The 12406-nt window shown below is 49.2% G+C and overlaps 1 protein-coding gene across 3 annotated transcripts in view; it reads left to right on the top strand.

Annotated features, from left to right (window-relative positions):
* The window catches only part of RASGRF2 (Ras protein specific guanine nucleotide releasing factor 2), a 131648-nt gene that overhangs the window by 76726 nt on the left and 42516 nt on the right, over window positions 1-12406 (top strand). For 2 of the 3 annotated variants that reach the window (XM_059874163.1, XM_059874162.1), the window contains exons 16-17: window positions 5451-5579; window positions 6823-6912. In XM_059874163.1, coding sequence (XP_059730146.1) covers window positions 5451-5579; window positions 6823-6912 — 219 coding nt within the window. The remainder of the gene's footprint in view (window positions 1-5450; window positions 5580-6822; window positions 6913-12406) is intronic. The other variant, XM_059874164.1, reaches the window with a different exon arrangement.

The following is a 12406-nucleotide window of genomic DNA, read 5'->3' as shown; positions in this document are numbered from 1 at the left end:
GGAGCATTGTAGTTATAGAAGGCAAAGCAAGGAAGTAGCTCCAGTGTCATAGGAAACAGAAGTGGGCATCATTTCTTCTTTGGGGACAGAGGAATGATCTTCTTAATTGGAATAGAAGTGTGCAGTAATCTTTTTTTATTGTTGTTACGCTAAACAGAAAGTGATGCAATTTTAAAATGTTTTTATTATTCCTAAAATTAATATTTAAAAATGGTTGTACATGGCCTGGCTTACAGTCTGAGGAATTGGCTCTATTAATCTGAGCAAGATGTAGCTCAATCATAGTCAGTAGTACTATAATAACAAAAAATTAAAGAGAGGAAAGAAGGAAAGGATTACTAAATGCAAAGTGAGACAAATGTGATTGAAAAGTTGTCTGCTCCCTACTGAATGCATTAGCAGTGCCCTGCTAATAAATTACATTTCATTGTGCCAAGGGATTGTTTTTACAGAATGCTGCCTATTGTTTAACAAAAAAATACCATTTTAACAGGGAAGTTATGCACTGTAGCATTCTAGAGTCTGCCTATCAAGAGCAGGGGCCGGTGTCATCAGAATAATGTGGGGGTTTTGACCGTGGGATGGTCTATACAACACCTGATCTGCTGACACCTGATGGGATGCACCTCTCAGAGGGGAAAAAGGTTTCCAGCACAGGAACTAGGAGGATTCATCAATAGAGCTTTAAACTAGTTGGGAAGGGGACGGGACAAAACCGGATAGTGAGAGGCGGTGGGTGGGGTGATGCACCAAAACTTGAGGAACTGAGCGCTGGTGGGAGGTGTTGGCTACAACAGACCAGAGCTGAAGTGTTTCTGTTCCAACACACACAGCACGAAGAACAAACGAGAGGAGCACGGATCCTTGGCCCAGTCCCAGTGATTTGACAACACTAGCATAAGTGAAACTTTACCAGGATGAGCCCTGTGATTGAAGTGCCCATTGAACAGTTACAGACTCCAGGAAGAATAGGCAGGGCAGATGAGGCAGAGGGAGGCGTTGTATGTAACAAAAGGGTTAGAATGTTGGGAGGTCACAGTTGAGAGCTTCTGGGTAGGAATCAAGGGGCAGTGAAAGGCTGCAGATGTCTTTGTGGGAGTCTACTATAGATCTCCCAGCCCGGACAATAACACCGATGGAACTATGGGATGCAGAACTAAGGAACTAAGGGTTTCTTCTTTGAGGGACCAAGGGATGCGTCCAAGTGAACTGCCCTTGTCCTTCTGGGATACTTCAGCTGGTCAGAAAACAACTGGGAGCACCACACAGTTGGTCCAATACAGGCCTGAAGATTACTAAAACACCTGGATGACAACTTCATGTACAAGTACTAGGAGAGCTGACTAGGAAAGATGCCCTCCTTGATTTGTTGCTTGTTAACGGAGAGGGTTGTATGAATGACATGACTGGTGGCTATTTTGCTACAGCAGCCACAATGTGATTTAGTTTAAAATCTCTGTTGCTAGGAAGAAAAGTGTCAGAAAATTTTCACCCTTGGACATCAGTAGAGCAGACTTTAGGCTGCTCAGGGAAATAGTGATCAAGATCCATGGGAAAATTCTTCTGAAGGTGCTGGGGTCCATTAGTGTGGGTCGCTTTTTAGGTATCACCTCCTTCAGGCACATGAAGCGGCAATTCCAAAATGTTGAAAGTCAAACAGATGAGACAGAAGGCTGGCTTGGCTGAACAGGGATCTGCTTTTGGAGGTAAAGCAGAAAAGGAAGGTATATCACCAGCAGGAGAAAGTTGGGTGACATGGCAGGACCACAGAGATGGTGCTCTGCAGGAAGAAAAGTTTTGCAGCCAAAGAGTAACTGGAGTCGAAACCTTCCAGGACTGTGGGCGACAACAAAAAGAGGGTTTTAAAATACATTGGCAAAAACCAGTGCAGAAGTTACATTGGCCTATTCCAGAATGAGGGTGGTCACCTCACAAATAGAGAATTTGACAAGACAGGGATATGGATTATTTTCCTTACCTCTCTTCAGCATGGGCTAAGGGAGTCACAGTGCCCTGAGCTGAATGACCGTGGTTTCAGAATGATAAACTCACAGCTGATTCTGAAGTTGTAGGGATCTACTGCACCAACTGCATCCCTATAAATCTATGGAGCCTGATGGGATTCATCTGAGACTACTCAAAGAGCTGGCTGATGTCATTGTGGGGCTTCTCTCAATATTTGAACAGTCTTGGGAATCTGGAGAGGTCCCAGTTGAGTGGATGCTGGTTAACATTTTCCCAGTTTTCCAAAAGCACAGGAAGGGTGACCCTGGAAACTACAGGCCCATCAGTCTCACTTCAGCACCTGGTAAGGTCATGGAGAAAATAACCCTGGGAGGTGTTGGAGAACACCTTGAGGCACCATTTTACAGAAAAATGGACAAAACCTCCCTAGCAGCAGTGCAGCACTGAGCAGCAGCCACTCCTCATTCAGCTGGAGGCACGAGGGGCTGTCTCCTCCAAATACAGAAAAGCACAGAAAAGGCTCCAGTTCCCAGGCTGTATTGTACAGGCGTGCTCACAGATTCTCCCAGAACAAACATACGTATGATAATCATTCCACCAAAGCCAGCAACGTGTGTTCCTTCCCTTTTCACATCAGTTTGTCTGTCTCAGGGGTCTGAACAGTGGTCTCTGGTGGTTGTAGGCCCTGAAGTGACACTTGACCACCCCATGAGTTCGGTGTTACTTTGCCAAATCTGGACTGAGTTAGCCCAACCAATATAATACATTATTTTGGAGATGAAAGTGTATTCTCCTGCTCCTCTTCTTGGTTGATGTTTAACGTGATCCCCATTATGCAGTTCCACAGGCCAGTGATTTCACAAAATAATCATTGTCTTTTCCCTGCCAGCTGAGCAAACAGATATTCATCTGGCAACAATAGGTCAGCACGGCTGCACAAGGAGGAGGTCCTGCTGGTCACACCTGAGTTCCTTCTGTGACAGGGTGACACACCTGGGTGACCCAGGAGAGGCAGTAATGTGATCCTTCAGGGCTTCATCAAAGCTTTGGATACAGTCTCTCCCAGGACCCATCTAGACAAACTGTCCAGCCCACAGGTGGATAAAACCAGAGTGGGCAATGGGCTCATGAGGCGGGCACAGAGTGTGGCAGTGACTGGGGTGACACCAGGCTGGCACTGGCCACTGCTGGGGTTCCAGGGGTCTGTCCTTGGCCCTGTGCTCTTCAACATCTTCATTAGCAACCTGGACACAGGACTCTAAGGAGTACAAAGTAAGTTTGCTGATGACACTAAACTGGGAGGAGCTGTCAACTCCCTCAAGGGCAGAGAGGCCCTGCAGAGGGAGCTCAGCAAATGAGGGGTGGGAATTCACCAAGTGTGTCAGGTTTAACAAGGGATTCTGTGCCTGGGATGGGCACCCCTGGCTGTGTGGATGCACTTGGGAACAAGGGGCTGGGGATCAGCTGTGGGACGGGACCTGGGGGTCCTGGTCCATGTCCAGTTCAGTCTGAGTCAGCAGTGGCCCGGAGCCAGGAGGGACATCCCTGTGCTGGGGGGTACCAGGCCCAGCATCACTCACTGGGGCAGCCTCACCCCGAGTCTTGGGGACAGTTTTGGGCATGTCAGAAAGAGCTAGAGCTGTTAGAGAGTGCCCACAAGAGAGACATGGGAATACTAAACGGTCTGGAGGGGCCACATGAGGAGCAGCTGAGGGTGCCTGGTGTGTTCAGCTGGAGCAGAGGAGATGAGGGCAGAGCTCACCAGGGGCTGCAGATCCTCCTGAAGGGCAGCTCCCATCTCTGCTCCCTGTGACAGGGACAGGGCTGGGGCTGGGCCAGGGGATTTGGGATGGAGATGAGGGAAGGTTCTTGCCCCAGAGGGTCACTGCTGGCACTGCCCAGGCTCCCCAGGGAATGGACACGGCCCCGAGGCTGCCAGAGCTCCAGCAGAGCTTGGACAGCCCTGCAGGGATGGCCAGGCTGGGATTGCTGGGGCTCTGGGCAGGGCAGGGCTGGCACTGCGTGGTCCTGTGGGTCCCTTCCAGCTCAGGGCATTCTGTGATTCTATGATATTTGCTCATGCTTAAAGCTTGCAAAGAATACTGGTTAGCTGTTGTGCATAATCATGGATATTATATATGCAGTATGCTGGATGTTTTTACATTAATTGCACAACAGAATATTTATATATATACTTACATATATATATATAGAGAGAGAGTTTTTCTATGCAAAGGTGAGCAAATTCTTCTTGTGCACTACTTTAGCCAACAATATGGCTAAAAACCAATGTGGTGATAGCACAGCATATCCCAAATACAGGCCATATATTGGAATTAATCACAAACAGGTAACTGCTGTCTAAGCTGTCATATTTTTTCTACACATTGTAAAGTGAACTGGCAAAGAGCAGTTTGTTCTGCCCAAGTGTAGGCAGTGGGCACTGTTGGGGACTTATTCACATTTCTCATTGTGGTCTGTCAAAACTGGAAGCGTTACCTGGGCAGCATGAGGAGCATTTGGAAATGGCCAGAGGCCCATATAAATGCTAAATTGCTGTCAGTGCAGTCTCCCATCCCTTTGGGCATCTCCTGAACAGCTGAACAGCTTGTGCTCTGTCTGCAGGAATTTGCAGGTAGAGAGCTCTGTCCACCTGCATACAGAATGTTGATGGAAATGAGGAAGTTTAAAAGGAAATCTCATAAGGGGGATGAAAATGAGGAGTCCTGTTGCTCTGATACTGCCAGAGTTCCAAAAAAACCAGCTCTGGCTTACTTCAAGTCCAGCACAACTGCACAAATTCTGTTTCCGAGGAGATATTATTATGATTGCTGTTCTCTATGGCTGTTGTCCATTTACTGGCTGGGATTTTCACCTTCTTTCCCTACCTTCAAAGTTGATTGCTTTCAGAGTTTTTGTTTTCCAAAGTTTTTGTTTATATTGACCCTTATGTACGCAATGCTTGTGCTGCAGGCAGAGCTGTCATTCACATCAAATGCAGGATGTATTTTATCAGCTTGTTTTCCCTCATTTGGGAAATAGTGCTTATCCCATTCCTCTCTTCTTCTGATAAAAGAACTCCACCATGAACTAGTCTGCTCTCCAGTGTTGTTTAGCATTTTATTGGACAGATTTTGATTACTTTGTTATTCAACAAGGATTATTTTCCCTAGGTCATAGAACATCTATGAGTTCAAGTACCCTTACTATGTGTGCATGTCACTGCATATTCTCCTGATTGAAAGTGCAGTTTTATCCAACATAATTTAAAACTGACAACTTGCTGGTTTTCATCAAGTTGTTTATTTATGGGCTTTTGTGTCAGTGGTACAAGACTTTCCCACTCCTTTAACTCCATCCAGAGGATAATTATTGCTGAGTTAATGGCAAAATCTCATGGCAAGTTACAGGCGCGGTACTGTTTGAAACAACTGTAAACCAAATTATGCGTGATCATCAGTACTGACTTTTATTCTCTTTTAAAGCAGCAGTTCTGGAAACTGTGTCAGTGGACAGGACCATTCCCGAGAGCACCTCAGTGGTGGACACTGCAGAGCTGTCCCCGTGCAGGTCCCCTTCGACGCCGCGTCACCTCCGCTACCGGCAGCCGGGAGGTGAGAGCTCTGCTGGCTCTGCCAGTCACTTCCAACAGAGTTTGATCACAGTGCCTGTGATCTGTGCAGGGCAGCAGAAAGCACTAATAATGTTCCAATCATCTGGTGTGCTTGTATTTTTCTAGTTTCTCAGGTGTTAAAAATAAAAGAGCCATTAAAATGTGAAGTGTGCCTGTTAAATTTGAGCAGCAATAATGAGGCATGGAAGCGCGTTGAGACTTCAGTATGATTCAGTGTTCTGAAATAGCTCAAGCAGGATGTGCCCAAGTTCAAGACTAATATTGAATCAGTCCTGTTCTCACAGAACTCTCAAGACTCTGACATATTTTTTTCAGCTGATGAGGGGACATATTTTGGGCACCATCTGTAATCAAGAAACACACAACACCCATTGTTGTCAGTGGGGAGGGACTGCGTCTGTTTCTTTGTGCAATGCTGAACATTTACAGATGGTCTCACATTATTCATTCCAAAATTTGAAAAGGCTGCTCAATTGAAGAGGAAAAAGAGAGCTGGAGCTCCTCAAATAACTCTCACGTGGCTCTTTGAAATCATTAGCAGGGCTGTGAGCTGTGTCCGTGAAGACTTAAAATGCTGCCAGCTCCTGCAGGACAGGTTTCTGGGCAGGTGTTTCATACCTGGGACTAAAACAAAAGCAGACCAGAGCCTTCTCACCTGTTGCTAGGACATTTTAGATTCAAACCAATAGTAATGTTATGTGATTGGGCACATTTGTGGCAAGAAGGCAAGATCTGGGAGCTGGAAACTGTGGGCAGTGTCATATTATCTGAGTCCTAGTTAGAGACAGTGTTCACACCACTCCCTGTAGAGAAAGTTTGATAAAATCTGCAAAACTCTGCTCATCCCAAGCAGTGACCAGGGAAAATGTGTGAATCCAGTTATCAGAGGATGGTGAATAACCTTAAATCTTTTTTGTTTACGTTAATTTTCTATGCCATTGTTTTTTTTATATATCTTTCTTTTTTCCCCTCCTGTTTGGTTAACATCTTGTTCCACCTCGGCAGTGTCTTAGATGTTTTTTCTACAGCAACATTAATTATACTAATGTGGAAATATAAACCATGATTAAGATACTTCTATTGTCTTTCACAGAAAATCATCTGACAGTTTAAATAAATACAATGCCCACAAAGTTACGAACATTACTGAAGATTCTAAGTCTTGTTGCTGGTTGATGAAAAGTTTGTAGAAGCTAACTCTTTCCTGTCCTTCTCCTTTACAGTGCAGACTGCTGACAACAGCCACTGCTCGGTGTCTCCTGCTTCTGCCTTTGCCATTGCCACGGCAGCAGCCGGGCACGGGAGCCCGCCAGGTGAGGGTGTGCTGTGCAGGCAGGTGACACACAGGTGCTCAAGAGGTGAATCTTCCTCAAGAGCAGACCTCTGGGTTCTCATGAATGATGTTCTCATCTCAGCCAGGTCTAGTGGGAGGTGTGCCTGCCCATGGCAGAGCTGAAACTGGGTATTTTTAAGGCCATGTCCAGCCCTGTTGGTTGATTTCTTAATATTTTCAATCCAGCCTGTTACTGGAAGGTTAATTTTTAACATGTATGTGGTCTGCTAAACATCCAGATATTATCTTTCTTGTTAGGATTTTTTAAAATTTGCTTACAATTTAAGATTTTATTTTTTAAAATGGGGATTTCTATGTCCAAAGGTGGTATTCAGTTTTACTTATTGTGAGTGTATACTGCATTTTTTTTGGAAAGCAACTACAGACTGAGGATATTTAGTGCAACATAAAATACTTGATTTAAGTTTTGAAAGTGCTGCTTTTCTTGCTGTGTACCCTTTGACATATTAATATCTTCGACTAAAAGGGTCCTCTCATAGGTTATGCTGCAAATTATTAACAGATTTTTTTAAGTCTACAAAATCAATTTCTCTTGGCTTTGACAAATCCACAGTTTATTTTGATTATCTGTGACAAAGCACAATCCGGCTGTAAATTCACGCTTGCCTCTTTCCCACTGGAATGTCAAAAAATTGCTTTGAAGACCCCAGCCTCAAAATCACCCATGAAAATCTGTGTAAGACAGTAATTTATCCCTGTGGATCTCAGTGGATTTTGTATCCACTATGTCTAGAGTTCTGGTCATTAATTGATGGGTGAGAAGACATCAGGAGAAAATAATTTTTGCATGAGCATGGATCACTGCTCCTCTTAGTCTTGTGTACTTCCATGATCTTTAGCTTACAAGACAGTGTTGTTCAGTGTTAGAAACTTTATCAGAGAATCATTTAGGCTGGAAAATCCCCCCGCCCCCAGCCCATCCAGTCCAGGCTGTGCCCAGTCCCCAGCCTGTCCCCAGCCCAGGGCTCTCAGTGCCACCTCCAGGGGACACCTGCAGGGCTGGGCACTCCAAGCCCCCCTGGGCAGTGCCAGGGCAGTTCCTGATCCCCCTTTCCATGGGGAAATTCCTGCTGGGCCCACCCTGAGCCTGCCCTGGCCCAGCCTGAGCCGTTCCCTCTGCTCCTGTCCCTGTCCCCTGGTGTCACCATCAGCAGAAACAAAGAACCTCCCCAGCAGCAGGGCAGCTCTGAGCAGCAGCCCCTCCTCAGCCAGCTGGAGGCACGAGGGGCTGTCTCCTCTCAGATCCTGTGTGTGCATGCTGAGCACAGGAAAGGCTCCTGCTCCCAGCCGGGGTGGTGCAGGTGTGCTCACAGCTTCTCCCAGAGCTAACCTGGGTGTGGTGCCCATTAACACCTTCCCTCCCAGAGCTAACCTGGGTGTGGTGCCCATTAACACCTTCCCTCCCAGGCACACTGTCCTCCTCTCCTGGGGGGCCCTTGGTGACCCCCAGGTGTGTGTGAGCACTGGGAGAGCTGGTGCTGCTGTGCCCAGGTGTGTGTGAGCACTGGGTGAGCTGGTGCTGCTGTGCCCCCCAGGTGTGTGTGAGCACTGGGTGAGCTGGTGCTGCTGTGCCCCCCAGGTGTGTGTGAGCACTGGGTGAGCTGGTGCTGCTGTGCCCCAGGTGTGTGTGAGCACTGGGTGAGCTGGTGCTGCTGTGCCCCCCAGCTGTGTGTGAGCACTGGGTGAGCTGGTGCTGCTGTGCCCCCCAGGTGTGTGTGAGCACTGGGTGAGCTGGTGCTGCTGTGCCCCCCAGGTGTGTGTGAGCACTGGGTGAGCTGGTGCTGCTGTGCCCCCCAGGTGTGTGTGAGCACTGGGTGAGCTGGTGCTGCTGTGCCCCCCCAGGTGTGTGTGAGCACTGGGTGAGCTGGTGCTGCTGTGCCCAGGTGTGTGTGAGCACTGGGTGAGCTGGTGCTGCTGTGCCCCAGGTGTGTGTGAGCACTGGGTGCACTGGTGCTGCTGTGCCCCCCAGGTGTGTGTGAGCACTGGGTGAGCTGGTGCTGCTGTGCCCAGGTGTGTGTGAGCACTGGGTGAGCTGGTGCTGCTGTGCCCAGGTGTGTGTGAGCACTGGGTGAGCTGGTGCTGCTGTGCCCCAGGTGTGTGTGAGCACTGGGTGAGCTGGTGCTGCTGTGCCCCAGGTGTGTGTGAGCACTGGGTGAGCTGGTGCTGCTGTGCCCCCCAGGTGAGTGTGAGCACTGGGTGAGCTGGTGCTGCTGTGCCCCCCAGGTGTGTGTGAGCACTGGGTGAGCTGGTGCTGCTGTGCCCCAGGTGTGTGTGAGCACTGGGTGAGCTGGTGCTGCTGTGCCCCAGGTGTGTGTGAGCACTGGGTGAGCTGGTGCTGCTGTGCCCCCCAGGTGTGTGTGAGCACTGGGTGAGCTGGTGCTGCTGTGCCCCAGGTGTGTGTGAGCACTGGGTGAGCTGGTGCTGCTGTGCCCCCCAGGTGAGTGTGAGCACTGGGTGAGCTGGTGCTGCTGTGCCCCCCAGGTGTGTGTGAGCACTGGGTGAGCTGGTGCTGCTGTGCCCCCCAGGTGTGTGTGAGCACTGGGTGCACTGGTGCTGCTGTGCCCCCCAGGTGTGTGTGAGCACTGGGTGAGCTGGTGCTGCTGTGCCCCCCAGGTGTGTGTGAGCACTGGGTGAGCTGGTGCTGCTGTGCCCCCCAGGTGTGTGTGAGCACTGGGTGCACTGGTGCTGCTGTGCCCCCCAGGTGTGTGTGAGCACTGGGTGAGCTGGTGCTGCTGTGCCCCCCAGGTGTGTGTGAGCACTGGGTGAGCTGGTGCTGCTGTGCCCCCCAGGTGTGTGTGAGCACTGGGTGAGCTGGTGCTGCTGTGCCCCCCAGGTGTGTGTGAGCACTGGGTGAGCTGGTGCTGCTGTGCCCCCCAGGTGTGTGTGAGCACTGGGTGAGCTGGTGCTGCTGTGCCCCCCCAGGTGTGTGTGAGCACTGGGTGAGCTGGTGCTGCTGTGCCCCCCAGGTGTGTGTGAGCACTGTGTGAGCTGGTGCTGCTGTGCCCCCCAGGTGTGTGTGAGCACTGGGTGAGCTGGTGCTGCTGTGCCCCCCAGGTGTGTGTGAGCACTGGGTGAGCTGGTGCTGCTGTGCCCATCTAGGATCAAGGCTGGCCTCGCTGGCCTCATTAATTGGAGAGGCTCTCAGTCAGGGCAGTGCAGTTTCTGACTCCTTTCCTTGGTTGGTGTTTGTTGTACTTTGGATTGTGCACTTCCATAGTCTGACGGTTTTGCCACCTGACCTTTGTGTTCACCCACCAGGTGCAATCCATTCTTCATTGGCAGCATTGTCAGGGAGCTGTGCAGAGCCACAAGTGCCCCCCTGAGCCTCCCTGTGTCCACCTGAGCCCCTTCCCAGCTCCCTCAGCCCCTCCTGGGGCTCCGTTCCCCTCCCAGCTCCTTCCCTGGGCACTCCCCAGCCTGGTCAGGGCCCTGCCCGGGCTGAGCCTGGAGATGGAGCCTGGGCAGGGCCAGCACAGGGACAGTCACTGCCCTGTGCTGCTGTCACAGCCCGGGGCCCCTGAGCCTTCCTGGCCACCTGGCCCCCCTGGCTCGTGTCCAGCCTGTCCCAGCCCCTCTGGCCAGCCTGGATTCCTGGGGATTGGTGTGACCCAAGGGCAGGGCCTGGCACTTCCCTTGCTGACCCTCACAGGCACGGCTGTGGCCCATGGTCCAGCCTGTCCAGAGCTCCCTGCAGAGCCCTCCTGCCCTCCAGCAGATCCACACTGCCACCCACACCAGTGTCACCTGTGAACCTGCTGGCAGAGCACTCGGTCCCAGGTTTTGAACAGGATGGGCCAGCACTGCTCCCTGGGGACACTGCTGGTTACCAACTGGGCCAGCACTGTGCCAGCACTGTGCCAGCACTGTCCCTGGGCCAGGCCACCAGCCAGTCCTCATCCCGGGGGAGGTGCCCCTCTGCAGGCCCTGGGATGCAGCTTTTCCAGGAGATGCAGTGGGAGTCCAGGTGACACATCCACACCTTCACCTCACCTGCCAGGTGGGTTACCTGGGCACAGGAGGAGAGCAGGTTGGAGCTGCCATTCCTACACCCCTGCTGGCTGCATGTGGGGATTTGTGAAGGAGTTTTGAATGTGTTACAGATGGGACCTCTGAGCTTTTTAGATGATTTTTCTTCTTTTCCTTGTCTTCTACATAGGAAGGGTGAGTTCAGCTCACATTTTCACTGCATAGCTCAGAAGGTCACAAGGCCTTTAGTTACAAGACCTTTGAAGGATTTATTGGCCAATGAAACACTGCCAACAAGGATATTTATGTTTTTAACCCAGTCCATAAATATTTTGTCTTACAGACTCATGCTACAGTGTAATTTCCTTAGCCAATCATGTTATGGCACACAGACCTACAGTGCTGCATTCTGAACTCCTTGTTTAGCTCTGTAACTACTTTTATTTTTTCTGTATCTTAAACTCTAAAACTGCAAACTTTCCTTTCCCTAGCTTAACGTGTCTCTGCTATAAACTATAAATGCACAATCTCACTTCCAGCACCTGAGTTTGGGAGCCTTTTCCAAGGTCTCAGATCAAATCCTGTGTTTGATCCTAAGCTTTGGCTTTCAAACCCAAAGTTCTGAGAGCTCCCTGCAATTCAGATTCCAACAGCTGGGTCTGGCTCTGTGCTTGCCCTGTATGTGCTGTGTGATCACACTGTGTGGTGAACCTGCTACAAACTTCTTGTTTAGCAATTTTTATTTGAATGATGAATATTCTCTGCCTTTGGAATCAGACTCTGCATGAAATCACTGGCACAATTTGCTTTATGAATTAACCCAGTACATTTATAGATTGTTTAGAAAGCAAAGTAAGGATTGGAAATACTGTGTTTTCCCACCAGGAACTAAATCAGTTGAAAAATACTGCTTTTGTACTGTTACAACCACTGCATTCCAATATTCATAATACTGAAGTATGAGAGAAAATACAATCTTCAATTATGCAGTCATTAGAAGGAGCATGAAAGCCTGGGAATGTTGAAAGGGAAAAACAACATTCCTAACATTTTTAAGTTCTTTTTCATGTTGCTGTTTAAGCAAGCTCTTCATTAAAGGTCGTTCTCCCAAGTGACATAAAAAACAGAAGGCTGTGCAGCAAATTTGACACGAAAATGTGTGCTTTTGAGTATCAGAAGATTAAGCTGGAGTTATTCTGTGTCTAACTGAAATGAGTAGAAAAAGTGAAGATTTCAAAGCAGACCTTACATTGGGGAATCACCTGTTTGGTAACTTGGTGCAGTCATTCATGGTAGAGACAGTAGTAAACTTGCAGAGTCATGAGGTTCAAATTTGGCTAAAAAAAATTTTATTTATTTCCCCTGTGTGTTTTATCACAATTGTGAGATTTTTTTTGGAAGAGTGCCTTTCATTTTCCCAGTGGCTCCTGGTGTAGTTTGCTTTGTAGGCTGGACATGACCACTCAGTGAGTCAGTTCTGGGAGTGA

The sequence above is a fragment of the Haemorhous mexicanus genome, chromosome Z (genome assembly GCF_027477595.1).
Source record: "Haemorhous mexicanus isolate bHaeMex1 chromosome Z, bHaeMex1.pri, whole genome shotgun sequence".
Classification (NCBI taxonomy): Eukaryota; Metazoa; Chordata; class Aves; order Passeriformes; family Fringillidae; genus Haemorhous; species Haemorhous mexicanus.
Note: the sequence above shows the minus strand (reverse complement) of the source record. Positions and strands in the feature narration are given on the sequence as shown.